Genomic DNA, 18,417 nt, shown 5'->3' on the forward strand with positions numbered 1-18,417 from the left:
GGACCACATGACTTTTTTCCAATGCTCGACTGTCCAATCCTTGTGTTCTTTTGTGAATCGGAGACGTTTTTTCTTGGTAACCGCAGACAGCTAAGGTGTTCGAACAGGCCTTCGGCTTCCATATCCCATACGATGCAGTGTACGGCTAATTTGCCTACAAACGTCAGGTGGTCATAATAATCTGGCCACTCAGTGTATGTGAGATCATCCTCATAAACTGGTGGCATTTTCTGAGCTAACTTTGTTCGTGTTCTCATGGTCAGTCCTTCTCTCCTCATGAAATTGAAGCACCATTTTACCTTTCCTGGAAAATCAACAATGTTCATTTCGCTTGCAAACATTCTTGCCTGACAATGAATAAGCTTGGTTGACACACATAAGCCACTCTGGCGCTGCTCCATAATCCAAGTTTAAAGCCTCTGTTCCAAGTTTGCCCATGTGGCTGGTTTTTCTCTTAAGGCCTTCTTCTTTTTTGGCATCGTAAGGAGTTGTTCTTCCTGTTTTCTCCACTGTATGATCATACACTCAGTGGGAGGAGGTCCAATTTGTCTCTCTGTGGCTCTCTTTCCATGGTCTCTTGCATAGCTTATTACATTCAGTTTGAATTTTGCAGAGTAAGACCATCGCTTACTGGTATTTATCTTCTTATTTTTTTGACATCTTTATGGGCTCAGAATGCTCCCCACCTCCACCTCCAATTACAGCATCAGCTGACGTCAGTAACAATAAGGCTCGTGATTGGAGAAAGCCTGTTTGACAAGGTATGGGCAGCTACGCACCAGTGCGGCTCCCTCTTCGGCTGACTTCCATGTATAAGATGCACCTCAATTTTCAGTCTAACGATTTTAGAAAAAAATAGCGTCTTATACACGGAAAAATATGGTAAATCTTTGTGTGTATAGGCCTTATAGTCTTAAGTACTCCTTGTGCCATGTGAAAGCATACATTGTTAGTGTTCGCTGGCAGAATGTTTATTTGTTCAACAGGGATTTTCTATGGAGAGATGTTGGTTAAAGGGGCAAGCTTTCAGTTATAACATGAATATGTTCTGAGGATCTACTATATAGCATAGTGACCATGTCAATAATACAAAAAAAGATAACTGAAGTAACAGACATGTTAATTAGATGACTTGTGATTATTTCATAACATTTATGTCAAATCACATTATACTTCAAATATGTACAGTTTTGTCTAATATACTTAATAAACCAGCCATTTCCTGAACACCTACTATGTGCTGTGCTTTGCACTGGGTATATGCACGCAGAAATGATTAAGACATGAAACTCATTCTCAGTGAGTCACAGAGCTAATGGAAGGACAGACTGCCAGTCTCGCCCCCACTTCTCCAATCCCAGGCCATTCTCTTGCTATAAATGAAGGAATATTATGGAACATGCATCTATCACTCCCCTATTTAAACCATTTAATGGCTCCCTGTTCTCCCTCTGGGTGAAATTCGAACTCCAGAATATGGCCCTTTATGATCCAGTCTGCCTCCCTCTCCCGGCACATCTCTTGCTGCTTTCCTACCGGCTTACACTTCACACCAGCAGCTTCGCCTCCATCTGCAGGAGCCCCGGACACTTCTGGTTCAGTATCCCAAATGGGCAGATCTACAGCCAGTTCAGGAATGGAGATTATTTTTCCAGCCAAGAGTTTTTTGGCTGTCGGCTCAGTGTGTTGGGCCTTAGGAACATGGAGATGTGCAGGAAACAGTCGCTGTTCCTGGAAAAGGAGAGAGGAGCATACTGGGAGGCGGGAACAGAACGAATAGAGGCTGGAGGTGTGAACAAAAGTGGATGTGTTTGGGCAGGGATTAATCGTTTAGTCCAGCTGGAACATAGGGTGGGTGGTTGGGAGGGACAAAAGGTGAAACCAAAGAAGTAGACAGGAGGGACCAGATTAGGAGTGGCCTTCTGTCATAACCACACATTTGAGCTTCATATTTTGGGCAGTGGGGAATCAACTAAGACAGTGGTTCTCAACCTTGGCTACACATTAGAATCACCTGGGAATCTTTTTAAAATCCTGATTTCTGGGCCTCATCCTCCGGAAATTCTGTTTCTTTGTTACTAATGTTGTGGCCTCACCCCATAACCAAGAAACAGAATTTCCGGAGGATGAGGCCCAGAAATCAGGATTTTAAAAAGATTCCCAGGTGATTCTAATGTGCAGCCAAGGTTGAGAACCACTGAACTAAGATAATTAAGCCAAGGAATGATGGGATAAGATCTGCACTGCACTGAGTCCCAGACTGAAGGTTGAGTGTTGGACCCAACCTCTTGTTGCTTCTCTGGTTCCGAGAATCTGGCCAAAGCTGCCCCTCACCCCAGACTACTGATATTGGACTTGGGGTCGGGGGACAGTTTGCTGAAAGGAATTCTTACAGTTGTCCAGTCTTTCATCCTTCATCCTTTAAAAGGATTGCCTGGAGGTCTCTGTTCTTGTTGGACCACTCACCAGGAGTGTCCACCCCATGACTTACTCATTTCAGGCAGGAAGGGAAGGAGCATCGTGGCCCAGTGGGCCTTGCCCTGAGTGTGTGTGCATGATTTGTCAACAATCGAGTATTTTATGGGAGTTTATGGGACTTCATTAAAGACGCTGGAGCAGGAGCACTGTGGGACATCAGAAGAGACCTCAGCAATAAACCGCAGCTCCAAGCTTTGGAATGCAGTAAATGTTTAAGAGACTTCCTTCCTTTCATTACTGAATTTTACTTTACTTTCATACCAGTAAAGAGTTGTGTTTTAATGGTTGAAATTTCTTGATTCCGTTTTCCCCAGGTCTGTTTAAAAGCTACATTTTATCTTTGAGGATGTTTGGCTCGTGGTAGAGGAAGTGCTGCCAGCAAATTCAATTAACTGGCAGAGCTCACAGATATTGTACACGGATTTCTTTTTTTCTTCTTTTTCACAACTGCTACATAAACACAGCTGGGTTTAATATTTGTCGTAACAAAGATTCAACTTGAATCATTTTACTCTGGGTAATTAATGCGTGGAATCTCGGCTACTTTTTCGTTCGTTTGTAATCCTCTGCATTTCTTTACTCTGGCTATCCAGATAATGAAGTGTGCTCCTCTAGGTCTTTGCCCTGCCTTAAAACTGCTTAATATTTGGCCGTTCCCACTAGAGAGCAGATGCTTTTCTTTGAAGAATTGAATTTCTGTCAGCTCTTTTATGCATCATGTGTTTGGAACTGTAAGTGGATCAAGTTGTTCATCACAGCAGGGACACTGTGAAACACATCTATTATACACACTTCCCACCCCCCTTCCTGTATTTTCTCCCCTGAGGAGGTGGAGATGCCCAAATCCCCTTGGGAGATATCTCACTCCATGTGGCTGCATCCATGTGATCCACCCTGGATCCATCCTGGCCGTATCCCTAAGCGCGGAGATCTATATCCATTCAGCCCAGATTGCTGCTGAGACAAATCCTGCTTTTATCTGTGTAAACACCAGGCACTTCATTAACTCCCAAATACACACCCGAGTTCGGGTCACTAAATAAACCCACCAGGCTTAGCATAATGAGTGACATTTCAGTAATTGATGCCCTAGAAAATGTTCATTGTGAGCCCATCATTCGTTTTTTATGCTAAAATAATGGCTTGGGTAGTTTTGACTTTGGAGTTGAGCTAGCATGGAAGAATAGGCACCACCTATTAGGCTTCAGCTGTGTGCCAGCCACTGTGCTTGGTGCATTGGAAATCTTGACTTTTTTAAAAAAAAATATTTTTATTGATTTCAGAGAGGAAGGGAGAGGGGGAGAGAGATAGAAACATGAGTGATCATTGAGAATCCTCGATTAGCTGCCTCCTGCATGCCCCACACTGGGTATCAAGCCCGAAACCTGGGCATATGCCCTGACTGGGAATCGAACCATGACCTCCTGGTTCATAGGTCAATATTCAACCACTGAGTCACGCTGTCTGGGCTTGACTTATTTTTTAAATCTTCACCCAAGGACATGCTTATTGATTTTAGAGAGGGGAGAAGGGAGAGAGAGAGAAACATTGAGTGATTGCCTTCCTGTACCATCAATACCACAACGTAGGTATGTGACCTGACTGAGAATTGAACCCCACAACCTTTCCTTGTATGGAACAACGCTCCAACCAAGCCACGCCGGCCTTGGCGAAAAGCTTAATATTTAATCTACATAACAATCCTTTAAAAAGTAATGGTAGTTACTTTACCCCATCCAGTTAATAGCAGCTGACTCAGGATTTGAACTCAGGACCATTGGAATCCAGTGTAAACCAACATATTATTTGTTGGGTATTGTACCTCATGCTCAGGGTTTGCTACACATTCATTTATTCAGTCATTGGTTAATTAGTCGATGCATTGATTTATTACACCTGCTTATTACATGCTGCCATTTCTCCATTTGACTCCCCCATTCCATGGCAATTCTCAGGCCAACTGGCTTTTATGAACAACTTGTATCTGTAAATCTGAACTGGAGGTGATTTGAGTCCTTTATTTAGTTTTGTTTTTTCCATCAGAACTCAATGCAAATACAATCCAACTTCCCCAAACAACCTACCATTTTCTTAGAGTTTTCATTTTGCATATTTCAATCCCTAGATTCAGCTTTGAACTGACAGCTAAAAAAAAAATCCAAATCCAAGTAGTTTATTTTGTCAACACAGCTTTGAAAAGCAAGTCTTGATGTTCCTGCTGTGATATGCTCAGCTTTTGGGCCTCAGATAGTGGTGCGGAGGGGAAAAGTGCATTTTGGTGCATTTTTAATAGATAACATTCAATTTGCAGGAGTCATTATGGGATATCACATGTCTGACTGAAATACCACTGATCTGTAGAATTAATTGTAGTTAAATGGGAAGATGGCCTTTGCTCACAAAGAAAGCCATTAGTCTCTTGATAAACAGTTTTAGTTATGATTAACTTGAGTCTTCTTCCAAACACTTTTCATTAGAACCAGGCATGGTGTCCTAGTTCATTAGAAATAGAGCAGCCCCTTTATTTTTGATTTGCTGTCCATGTTGTTGTTGAAAGATCTGGTGTGTGTTTTTTTAATTGGTAGAGGGTATGTTGTAAAGAAGAAAAAATCCATGTATAACTTTCCTTTTGCAAGTGCATCTCTCTTTTTTCAAAGGTAACTTACATTTTTATTTTGCGTATTGTGTTTGCAAGAGAATGGCTCTTGGTTTATTCATGTTGACAACTGAAAAGCCTTAGACCTAATTAAAAGAATTTCTACGAGCACCTTTACTGAACCATTTCATTACGCGGCACTGCACAGATTGCATTGTGAAACATGGTGATGGTGTAGATCTGACCTTTAAACTTAAACTGCCAGAAGTATGGGGAGAAAACCCTTCTTTGAAAACACTCCCAGATACATATATATATAGGCATACGAGCATGCACATATTTGGTTAGAAATAATCTTTTTATTGAATGACCACCTAGTAATTTAAATACACATTTACTTTGAGTCCATCTTCCTATAGCTTGGGCAGATTTTCAGCTGCATTAAGAAAGGTGTGTGTGTGTGTGTGTGTGTGTGTGTGTGTGTGTGTATGTTTTGAAGTTAAATTGTTTTATAGGGAAAACAAAGACAACTTCACTTCCTCTGGGCAAAAATAAAAAAGTGTATGGAGGAAAATAAGCTTTACAAATAGAAAAATGCAAGTCTTTGCTGCTGTGTGTCTCAGGATAAAATGCTGAGGTAGGGGTTACACGCTTGGGGAGAGCTGCAGTGCTTGTGCCACACTCCTCCTAGCTTTATTTGGCAGATAGTGGAAATGGGTCTTTTTTGTTTTTGTTTTGAAATTGTATTTTTTACTCCAAGAATATCGTCCTAAGAACTTGATAGTTTGTTCATAGCATGCTCAACACAGCCATTATAGCACAAAGTGAGGTAGCCTTCACATAATGAAAATTAATCCTTTTCTCTGACAAAAAAAAAGCTGCTTAGTATTGTAATGCTTGCTTCTAACTTTCTGACTTAATACTCAGCCCGTGAGATGTCAGGAGAGACAGAGGGAGCAGAGACCTGGGCCCCTGAGGTCAGAGCCAGCTCCAGCTCCGAGCGCCGCCTAACTAGCACAGTCCCCACTCCCCCATGGAGAACAGTAACTTTGAGGGGAAAATGGGATGCAGAAGAAGCAATTAAAGCCAACTGAGGTCAAGGTACAGCCATGTTCTCAAGAAACAGAAAAGCAAGGAGTGAGAGGAAGCAATAATGGAGATATATTAAGTTGGGGGGAAATAAACCAGTATCATGGACAAACCCAATTTGCTAACCTAAGAAATCCTGGCAACAGTGAGAAATAATGGAATAACACCGACTTCAGAGGAAGACAGGCTTGGGCTTGGCGTTGGCCTCTGCCCCTTGCTGCACCAGCCACCAGCTACCGGCTGTGTGACGTGAGGCTGGGGCTCGCTTTCCTCATCTCTGTAATGGGGATGACTCCTGCCTAGCACAGTGGTGCTGAAACTTTCATCCAGTGCTGGGTATGAGAACACCTGCCGCAGCAGTTGGTACCTAGAGGGATGCTTCATAAATGCTAGTTCCCGTTCCTTTTTCCTGGTAAATTCCTGGTTTTCCCAGAAACTGTTACTGGGAAAGAGAATGAAGTGGGATTGCCTTTACATAGCAAGACTTTTTGCTTCTAATTGAGGCAAGAACTAATCGAGGCACAAGTAGATAACACTGTGTCTGTGCGAAGACAGCAGAGGGAGCCAGTGTAGATGTGCCCCAAGGACAGGACAGCGCAGCAGTAAGTAGTCCCTCCGCCCCTGTCCACACCCAGACATCTTCCAGGAGACCCTGTAACAGAGCCCTGACGCCTGCTTTATTCAGGAAAGGAAGAATCCATTTGCCTTAGTCCTTGGGGGCCATTTTTTAAAGGCACAGTGAAAGTGTGATTCTATTGCCCCCTCCCAGCTGCTGCTGGGTATCTGAATTGTCCAACAAAAATCTTTAAACTCCAAATCTGACACTGAGCAAGTAATGCACCTTTTCAGGGGCCCCTGCACAGGCTGACTTGAGCCAGACATTTAGAAGAACTGTCCCTCTACTTGAGGTGCCACGCTGAGGATGTTCATGGTCCCTGCCTTCCTAAGTGCTCGGTCTAATAGAAGAGAGAGACAGACATTGGATTGTTGCACATCGTTGTGTGTCCCTAAAGGAAATGTATAGTGAGAGTATAAAATGGGGCACCGCTATCTAGTCTGAGGAGGTCAGACTGAGGAAGTGATATTTGAACTGAGATCTGAAGGATGTGTAGTACTTGGTCTAGGACCCTGCGTTGTCCAACATGCTAGCCACTATCCCCATGTGACTATTTAAATTGATTTAAATGAAGTAAAATTTAAAATTTCAATTCCTGAGTCACACTAGCCACATTTCAAGTGCTCAGTTGCAGCTGCCACGTTGGATCACACATATGCTAGATTATTTACGGAAAGTCCTGTTGGACGGTGCTGAATTCTAGGGAGGGATGGTAGTGAGAGCTCTCCAAGCAGAGGAACTAGCCTATGTGAAGGCCTTAGGGTGTGAGGGAGGCCAGTGCAACTAGGGCCCGGAGGGTGTGGCTAAAACCAGGGATGCAGGAACCTCGCATCTGAACGAGGCTGGGGCCAAATCACTCAGAGCCTTGCAGGCCAGGCTGGGACTTTAGTGTTTGTCTTCAGAACAATAGGGAAGCTGCTGAATGATCTTAAGGTGCCAGTGCTGATGGAAAGAGATGGATGGGAGAGTCTTAGAGGAGGACAGATGAACAGTATGCCATGCTTATTCTCCCCTCCCTCCCACTCAAGGCGCTACCAAGTGACAAATAATTCTGTATTTGTTGAGTGTCCATATGAATTGCAAGGGTTATTTTCATTCTAGTGGGGAGGAAGATATATAAACTTCTGGTTGGACAAAAGGCTAAATGATAGGACAGTGATGTAAACAACATGAGAGCCCCTTTTGAAGCAGAAATAAGCTAACTTGGGCTGGGCTGGGGGACCTTAACTGCATGTCAGGAGCTGGGCCCTGGTCCTGTGCAACTCTGTCCCAGCACAGCTTCAGCGTGGGGCCTGCAAAGGTGAGGCATCCACTTAAGCTACAGGTGTGCCCTGGGAAGGAGCTCTTTGTTGTGACAGAGGACATCACAGAGAGTCAGAGGCTTTTTTAATTTTTTTTATAGGAGGGTTTTGTTAGAGAGTAGGATGAAGAACATCCCAGGCCGAGGGATGATTTCTTGGCCTCTGAAGTTGAAGAGAAGACAACGTGGGAAACCCATAGAAGGCCTTGAACATGGTGCTAAGGAATGTGCACTTTATGTTAGCAGCATGGAACCACTGCAGATTTTAGAGGGAGTGATAAGATTCAACCTGCTGTTTCAAGAAGACAGTTCAATGCAAAGGATGGATTGGACCAAAAAGGAAATAGAGGAAGGGCCACCAGTTGTGAAAGGCTGTTGCAGTCCAGGTAAAAGATGAAGCCTGAACTGATACCAAAAAGCTAGGCCGTCCGCCACATCCATTATCCATTTTACGCCCAATATATTTCTGTCCTCGCAGTGCATGTTGGTTGCAGATGCCTCATTTCACAGCAGAGGAAACTGAAGCTCAGAAAGGCTAAGAGAGGGAGGCCAGATTTCTAACCTTAGACTTCGGCTTATGTGATGCAAGCTCTACTCTCTCCTGCATGCGGAATGCAGGGGGATGGAGAAGCAGGTGAAGCCAGGAGACCTGAGAGGTAGAGCCTACTGTGACCAGGTGAAACAGGAGCCGGGGAGGGAAGGGAACACTGCATTTGTTATTGGACATGTTGCGTTTGTGGTGTTGTATAAGACTGGTCTAGTTGTCCACGTTAACTCATTCAGCAACCACAGGTCCATTTGCCTTGCAATTTGGGTTTCACCTTAATGATGGCCTTCTGCAGAAGGGGACAGAATGAGTGTCAATTTCTCCCCCAACCCTACCCAACTAAGACCACTTTCTTCTAATGACCAAATGTGATCCTAGACCTGCCTCAAGGCAGAGGCTCAGCCACTGGAAATGCCTTGCAAGAGGTCAGAACACTCGCCATCAGTTCTTTCATTCAGAAGAAACTGCTGGGTGACCAGGCCCTGTGGACCTTCTGGGAACTCGGAGTCTGGCAGGAAAGATGGTAGACACTGCAACTCACCAAAGAATCACCTATGCAGTCCCAGGGGCCCAGGCAGTGTCATTAGCCAGGTCTCAGGGGTTAGGGAAGGCTTTGCAGATGAGGGGACATCTGGCTTCCGTCTTTCCCTTAACCCAAGGCAGTGTTTAATTTGACTATTAAAGAAAAATACCTCATTTAAATTCTTTATTATAAAAGTAACATATGCTTTTTTATAAAGGATAATCAAAACAATCAAAAGTTCATAAAATAGAAAGCATCTCTGCATGGTTAATGCTTGATACATGGCATTTTAGATTTATACTACAGATATGTACATATATAATTCTTAAATGCTTCATGCTGTACATATTGCTCTGCAGTTCGCGTGTTTTCCTCCCATTTGGCAATATTTTGTGGCCATCCTTTCATGTCAGTTTACAGACTACATCCACATTCTGTTAGCTATACTGTGCTTCATAGTGAGGATGTGGTATCACATACTTCATCGGCCCCATTGATGGACGCTTGGCTGGTCTTTCAGAGGGTGAAGAGATGTTCTCAAGCAGGACAGGAAGGGACAGGGACAGCTCCCTCTGAGTTGTCGGCGTGTGTGTTGACTGGACAGTCATATGTGCTTCTAATAGAAATTCAGTATCAGTCCAGTACAACTTGCCATGGGGCTGTGAGAGGGAAGCCAGGCCAACTGAGGAAAGCCTCAGGCTGCTCTGAGGAATTGGGATGGTTTTCTGAAGGTCCTGGTGGACAAGGGTGGGGGCATTGAAGGATCTGAAGGAGGGGTTGAGTTGATCAGATTCATGTTTTCCCAAAATGACTAGGACAGCTCTGGGTGGATGGCATTGAGGGGAAACTGGAGGCAGAGAGCCCGTCTAGGAAACTACTGCTCCACCAGTCTGGGACAGAGAGACTGATGGTCCTGAAGGGCCTAGGGCCAAGGTCATGGGCTCTGAGAGGAGAGAGCAGGTTCAGGACATAGTTAGGGTGGTGTTGATAAGACATGAGAATGGTGGAAATGAAAAGAGAAGTAGGGGATCCAGCATCAGAATCTGTCCTGGGAGGCTGGCTGGAGGATGCTGTAGTAACTACAATGGGAGACACTGATGAATTCAACTCTGTACTCCCTTCCCTTTGTTTTCTGCCTGCCTCCTATGATGCCTAATTACAGGAGGAAGCCATCCTCATCCGCATTTCCGCCACCTCCAACTTACGCCCAAAGCACCCCGATGTCAGGGATCTGATCAGACCCTCCAGGAGTACTCAGCAAGCTCAGCTGTAGATGTCTGACTGGGTTATTTGAGCCTTAGATTTCTTCCCTCAGTTTTATTTAAAGGACAAAATGCTACCACCAGTTATCAGATGTGTATACACTTGAAGTTCCCAAGTTTGAAGTGCTGACAAAAGCTTCCGCATGTTGCAGGGTGAGGAGAGGTCTTCAGAAGTCTTGGCCTAAGTGGTCACAGGGGCACCAAGAGCCCAGGACCACTTGGCTGGTTTCAGACCAGCTGGGCAGGTGGGAAGGCACACACTCGTGTTTGCTCAGTTACCATCAGCGACTACCTCTTTGTGTAAAATGGTAATGAGGCCATTAGGAGAGGCTCACCTGAAGAGCAGCTTGTGAATCCTAGGTAATTAAACACCTCCTGGATGAACTGGAAAGGCCAGGGAAGGTTAAGTGAGGAATAATCTGCGGCACAGGTGGCCCAAGGCCTTTGAGGAGCTGGAAGAAGAGTGACAGTGGCTTGCACCGTTTCAAAGGATGGAAGTGTCTGGGAGGGACAGGATTTTTATTACTTGGAGGGTGGGGAGTGGGGAGTATTTTTAACGTCTTAATAAAGCATGTATGCATTGCTGGTGGGAATGCAGACTGGTGCAGCCACCATGGAAAACAGTATGGAGTTTCCTAAAAAGTTAAAAATGGAAATGCCATTTGACCCGGTGATCCCACTTCTGGCAACATATCCTAAAAATCCTGAAACACCAATCAGAAAGAAGATATGCACCCTTATGTTCATAGCAGCATTATTTACAATAGCTGAGATCTGGAACCAGCCCAAGTACCTATCAGTAGATGAGTGGATAAAAAAACAGTGGTACATTTACACTTTGGAATACTATGCGGCTGTAAAAAAAAAAAAGAAGGAACTCTTACCCTTTGCAACAGCATGGATAGACCTGGAGATTATTATGCTAAGCGAAATAAGCAAGTCAGAGAAAGACAAATGCCATATGATCTCACTTACATGTGGAATCTAATGAACAAAATAAACTGATGAACAAAGTAGGACCAGAGGCATGGATGCATGGAACAGACTTACAGATCTCAGAGGGGTGGGGATTGTGGGGGACTGGAAGAGATTAACCAAAGAACATATATTCATATATGCATAGACCATGAACATAGACAACAGTGTGGTGAAGGCCCGAAGGTGGGGGAAGGACCTGGGTAAAGAAGGGCTAAGAGGGGAGGAGCGGGGAATGGGAGACATCTGTTATAGTGTCAACAATTTTTTTAAAAAGCATGTGTCTTTTTTACATTGCTATTTCGGGTTGAAAGTCCATGGCAGTCTGCCTGGGTGCCAAATGGCCTGCGTTGCTTCTCATGGAGCACCCACCGCTATGATTCAGGGACTCATAGGTCCCAGAATAGGGAAGGTCACATAAACCAGGTATTTACACTCAGATGTTGAGGCAAAGTCCAAACTGCTTCCAGAGGAAAATTGTTTCCCTTGGCCTGCCTCCAAACAGAGATGGGGTGACCACCCTCTCAGTGCATGTTCCCGTCCTTCTGACTTACCAGAGGAGAATGTCAGTCCTACCTACACTCTGTTGACTGTCCAAGCATATGGTACGCCCCCACAACAACAACACAGGATTCTTTCCCCTGTACTCAGTAAACACTTATTGATGGCCTACTATGTGCTAAGCACTGTGTTCCATGTGTCCTTTTGGCTTATACATGAATATTTATGGCAGCATTATTTATAATAGCCAAAAACTAGAAATAGTCAAGATGCCTAGCAACTGATGTATAAATAAATAAAATGCTGTATATCCATACAATGGAATATTATTCACCTATGAAAAAGAATAAAGTATTGATAAGTGCCATAACATGGATGAACCTTATTCATAATGAGCATTATGCTTAGTGAAAGAAGTCACTCACAAAAGATTACATACATAGGTGTATGATTGGGTTTATATGAACTGTCCAGAATAAGCAAATCCATAGAGACAGAAAGTGGATCAGTGGTTACCTAGGGCTAGGGTGGGGAAGGAGGATTGGTGGGGAATAAGAAGTGACTACCAATGAGTCTTCTTTTGGGGGTGAAGAACATGTTCTGGAATTAGATAATAGTGATCATTGTACGACCTTGTCACTAAACCCACAGAACTGTACACTTTAAATGAATGAATTTTATGGTATGTAAGATATATCTTTTCTTTTTGACAGCAGTTCTCATGTGTCAGAACTTTTAATGTTGTATACATAAAATTATAGTAAAAAAAAAACTGTAAACAAAATGTAGCCCCTCCATTTCCATGGTCAGCACACTGCATTGCAGTAAACCAAGTTTATATCCCACCATCAAGTGTGATTCCTCCATTAATGCACTTTGTGATGGGTCATTAAGATATCTTCAGCCCAGTTACGGTGGCTCAGTGATTGAGCATGAAACTATGAACCAGGAGGTCACAGTTCGATTCCTGGTCAGGACACGTGCCCAGGTTTTGGGCTCAATCCCCAGTGGGGTGTGTGCAGGAGGCAGCTGATCAATGATTCTCTCTCATCATTGATATTTCTCTCTCTCTCTCCCTCTCCCTTCCTCTCTGAAATCAGTACAAATATATTTTAAAAAGGAGTATTTTCAAATCCAGTGGTCTCATTATTACCCCTCAAATTATCCAGTGAAAGGTGTGAGTGTGGAAGAAGTGGAAGACACTGGGCTTGTTGCACTGGCTTGAATTCCATTTGCAATTTTAGTGGAGCAAACAGACCCCGAAGTTTCTCAGTGTGGAAAATTTCATTTTATCTTGGTTGAGCTGGAAATTTTTTTCTGATAATTCAAGAAGATGACTGGGCAAAAGCTCATTTTTCACACAAGGAGAACCTTTTCGAAGAAGATCATGACTTTCAAAAGGTCCATTTGCTGTCCTTCAGCTGAGATGCAGGTCCTCTGGTATTCATCTTCAGCTCGCTCTGCGAACAGCCCCTCAGCTCTGTTACTACAAGATATATCTTGCCCTAGCCGGTTTGGCTCAGTGGATAGAGCGTCAGCCTGCGGACTGAAGGGTCCCGAGTTCGATTCCGGTCAAGGGCATGTACCTTGGTTGTGGGCACATCCTCAGTGGGAGGTGTGCAGGAGGCAACTGATCGATGTTTCTCTCTCATCAATGTTTCTAACTCTCTATCCCTCTCCCTTCCTCTCTGTAAAAAAATCAATAAAATGTATTTTTTTTAAAAAGATATATTTTTTTAAAAAAACTTAGTAACAAGAAGTAATATTCATGGAACATTTCTAAAGGTATATATAGTCCATCCCAGATCAGTTACTCTTAATGGTTTTTGTTTTAGTTTTTGTTTATGTAGGATTCTGAGGAAAGCTATGGAACCTATGCCTCCTAAAATGATCATCACTCCTTCATATTAAAAATTTGTAGATGATTCATGGACCACCTGAATCTAATTTTTTATTTTATTCTTAATTTTATCCTTAGATAATGTCAAGCCATTAGATAGTCCTTTATCTAAGCCCCTGGTTCCTGAAATGTGCCTGTGAAATGTCACCCACATGCTTAAAAACAGTCATTAGCTTTATATTTCTCTCAAGATAAAGGAAGAAATTCCTTAGTGTTCTCACAGGCTCCTCTGACCCCTGCTCTCACCTCATTCTAAGCCATACTCCCCCTCATTCTCTCCACTGAAGCCACAGCCCTTTTTGTTCTCTGGACTCCTCACCACAGGGTCTTTGCAAATGCTATTCCCCATGTTTGGTACACTGTTCCTCCCTCCCTTGGCCTAGACGACTTCTTAGCTGATCCTTCAGGTTTCAGTCCAAGGCTGTTTCCCTCCAGGAAGCTTTACTTGACCTCCCTGGTGAGCTGTCAGAGGTTCATCACAGTAGCAATGTCACAGTATTGGTGTTTCCCTCACGAGAGTGTAACCTTAATGAGGGCAGAGCTTATGTCTAGTTTTGTTCACCATTGTATCCTCAACACCTAACACAGTCCCAGGCACTGAGGAAATAATGAATATTTGTTGAGTAAATGAATGACTCGAGGTTACCACATTGCACAATTCTAGGGACACCTTTCACATGGAACACGGTGTGAATGATGTGCCCAGCAGCTGTGCAATCCTGAGATGAATGAAGGGCATATTAGAAACAAACCCGGAAGCTTGATGCTGTCTGATACTGAAGGCAACAGCCATCACGTCATAGTCATTCGTACATTGGGAACTCATGGGAAGAATCTCTTTTAGTTCTCACTTTCAAGAAAATCTGTGTTCAGCTGGGTAACTGGTTTGTTTGTAATACAAGGATGGACCCAAGAATCTCACTACTTCTTATGTATCCCTTTTTGCTTTGACCACTAGGAGGCTCTTAAGTCAAAAGTTTATTTCTAGCCACTATGTAAGACCTTATGGCTTATCTTTACATATTAAATCTGTTCCTGGCTACTTTTCCCATTGCCCTGGCTTTCTTATCTATTTTATTTTAGCATGTGAGTGCTTATCTATAAGCTTCTACTATTCCTTTAGAGCAGCAGTCGCCAACCTTTCAGACCTCATGGACCACCAGTGGTCTGCGGACCACCAGTTGGCGACCGCTGCTTTAGAGTATAAGGTGTGAGCTATATAATAACATATATTTGTTTATTATACACTAGTGACCTGGTGCACGGATTCATGCACATTGAAAGGAAGTTAATTAGAAGGTGGCCGGCAGGGACTGGGTGAGCTGGGCTGGACATGCTCTGGAGCCAACCCCCTGTGGTCCCTCCCCAGCATCTGCAGAGTGAGCGGGGTCCCTCGGCCTGGCCTGCGGGGATAGGGCTGAAACTGGCTCTCCAACATCCCCCAAGGGGTCCCAGAGTGCGAGAGGGCATTCTGCAAAGTTGCTGTGGTAAAGGGTGGGGAACGCAAATGCAAGTGTGCAGTAAACCAGATTTGGGCTGACAGTGCCCCAGCAACAATATAACCCACGGCCAAAGGTGGAATCGCCCAGCCCGTGAGGAATCGGGCCCCCTCCTCTCTGGTTTTGGGGTGCATCACCTGAGAACCGCTGCTACCAAGTAACTGCAGCTCAGCACCTCCTGCGTTGAGCATCTGCCCCCTGGTGATCAGTGTGCGTCATAGCGACCAGTCAAACACAGCATTATTAGCCTTTTATATATATAGGTAGATAATATATTAAGTATTGTAAAGCACTTACTCTGATATTTGTAAGTAATGTGAAGAGGGAATGGAATTGGAACTAAATATTTTTGTGTAATTTGGGGTCAGATGACAGGCTTCCATTCATATTCCGACTTGGCCACTTCTTAGGTTTGTTCCCAGGCATGTGATCTAACGTCTCTGAGACTGTTTCACCCTTATAAGATGGGAACACTAATTTCTTCTTTGCGGGATTGCTGAAATAATTAAATTAGAAATTTAATGTGAAGCACTTACTTGGCTCATTGTAACTGCTTAGAAAGTGGTTTGTTTGTGTTTTCATTAGATATGCTCTAATAAAAGCAACATTCATTTAAATGTCAAAAACCTGCCCCCACACTGAGTGCATTTTTGCTCTCCCAGCAGCCAAGGGAACAAGTCGATTCAGGCCAGGGATTTTCTAGAGCTCTTAGCCAGCCATCCTCCTCCAGCCCTGCCCTCAACTTGTCTCCTTTCTCTCGGTCACTAGATCTCTTCACTGAAGAGCCGGCTAAAGAAGGTTTCCACCACCACTGGCGATGGTGTGGCCAGAGCTTTCCTCAAGGCCCAGGCCGCTTTCTTCGGCAGCTACCGGAACGCTCTGAAAATTGAGCCAGTGAGTAACTTGTTGGCATGTTATAAACCCATGTTTGGTCAGGGCTAAGAAACATACCTCAGGGACCACGAGAAACCTGCAATTTGCCTGGTTGTTGAATTCACCTAGAAGAGGTTGTGCATCTGTATGGGGGTTGGGGGGGACAGGGGCAGGGAGCATCCCTACCTCTTAGCACAAGGAAGCCTCATGGCCATGAGTGAGGCACACTAACTGCTCCTGTGAATGCAAAGATCCCTCTGTTAACTACAGTGCCCAGCTCTCACTGAGGATTCACAGTAAGACTGAGGTAGCAATAATCATCTCCATTTTACCAGTACAGAAACTGAGGCTCAGAGAAGAGATGTGACTTGCTAAGCAGTGGAGGAGCCAGTTGGTCCCAAAGCCATGATTCCCCACTGCCTCACTGCCCTTGTCCTCTATAGGAACCTCATCCCCACCCTTGAGAAAGTAAAGCATCCTGGGGGCTTCACTTCTTAGAGGCTCCCAAGGTGGTCTTGGTGAGAATGACTATAAAGTATGCTGAGGACTGGGAAGTAGTGTAATCCACCTTCATGGCCCTTCAACCTTTCTAAGCCCCCATGGCCCCATTCCTATCCCCTGCCTGCCTGCCTGTGATACCCTTACAATAACAACTAGTTATTGTTAAGGTATGAAGACAACAGGTGAACCGTAAAACCAATGAAAGTACCAACTCTCCCAACTTCAATAAAAAGTTTGCATCTGATACCCTCTATTAAGCCTACTCTTGGCCAAGGAGAATGGAGAAATTGGCCCAGGGGCCTGGGTCACTCCATGGAGCAGAGAACTTTGGAGGGGAACTTGGCTGAGAGCCCTTTTCTCTCAGGAGCGATGGTAGCCCAGCCAGCCTAGTTGGAGTGGGTCACACTGCCTGTAGGGTAAGGACGTTTTCTTATCACTATGACTCCATCATGTGTCTAAGTGAGACACAGAGTAATAGCAGACTCCGTACTTTTTCTTCAGCCAGGTCACACTCTCTGTGACGTGGCCAGGGTGGTGGTGCGCAGGGAGCAGCAGCCAAATGCCACTACCCTCCTTGCTCCTCATCTTCCATCAACACTTAGGCCTGACTCTCTATGCTGCCTGTGCTTCAGGCACAGTCATGGTCACATAACAGAAGGGGGTATGCACTCTCTGCTTCCTAAGAAATTCTTTCCTAGGTCCTCTAAGGCCCTTCGGTTTAAAGCAAGTTCATCATGTCTTGCTTGTCTCTGAGGGAGGTGGCTCTGATTCTTGGTCCTGACCTTGGGCCCAGCCAAACCAGCCAGGTATGGTGTTGTTTTGAGAGCTGGTATAATTCAAGGAAAATACTGTCGTCTTCCCATCTCTAAAATGAGGATGAGGCAACTGGCTCAGTCCTTTCCTTGGGAAGCTGAGAACTGACAGACATGAGTAGTCCACTCTTACAGTGATCCTATCGTTGCCATGAGTATGTCTAGAATCCAGAGGCGGTTGAGTCTTGGTATGTATTGCTGGGCATACCATTAGGCACAGGTTGCTCCTCTGGAGAAGTTTATGGTTGTACTTGCACTTGTCCCATGGGGGTGATGTGGGGGATGTTGACCTGGACGAGCCTCCAGAGTGGCAGACTCCCCGTGCTGAGGGGATAGAGCAGCCTCCTCAGGCCACTTGTATTTCTCTGATTATAAAAACACCAGCTCCGGTTAAGAAATGTTTAAAGTAACTGAGAACTTGAATGAGAAAACACCCACAATCCTATCATCTGGAGTTGAGATAACATGTTAGCATGTTTCTACCTAGGTCCCAGGATTTTTTCGGTCCTTTTTGTTTCATTTCGGTTTTGGTTTTGGGATTTTACTTTTAGGCAGTTGAGAAATTACCAGCAAAGCAATCTAGTCCCCGGTTGTTTGGGTTTGTCTTTTAGTATGTTGTAAGCATTTATTCATAGCAAATGAAAATTCTTCTTAAAACATCATTTATAATGGCTGTGCATATCCTATCAAGTGACTCCAGTGGCTCCCAGTCTTGGCTGTGGATCAGAATCACCTGTGGGCCTCTTAGAAGGGCAGCCTGGGCCCCACTTGCAGAGACTTTTATCAAGTTCCTGCGATCTGAAATCAGTACCAAGGCCATCACATCAGCCCAGCGCTAGGGCTTTGGTTAGGCACCTTTCACAATTTTAAACCACACTGTGGTGAGCATCTTTGGATAAATCTTCATGCATGCTCTGAATTATTTCCTGAGGCACAATCCCTGAC

The 18,417-nt window shown here is 44.4% G+C and overlaps 1 protein-coding gene across 1 annotated transcript in view; it reads left to right on the forward strand.

Annotated features, from left to right (window-relative positions):
* DENND1A (DENN/MADD domain containing 1A) overlaps positions 1-18,417 on the forward strand; it is a 455,803-nt gene that overhangs the window by 296,470 nt on the left and 140,916 nt on the right. The window contains 1 exon segment of the mRNA XM_014528906.1: positions 16,055-16,180. Coding sequence (XP_014384392.1) covers positions 16,055-16,180 — 126 coding nt within the window.

Source organism: Myotis brandtii, unplaced genomic scaffold (genome assembly GCF_000412655.1).
Source record: "Myotis brandtii unplaced genomic scaffold, ASM41265v1 scaffold658, whole genome shotgun sequence".
In the NCBI taxonomy this organism is placed as follows: domain Eukaryota; kingdom Metazoa; phylum Chordata; class Mammalia; order Chiroptera; family Vespertilionidae; genus Myotis; species Myotis brandtii.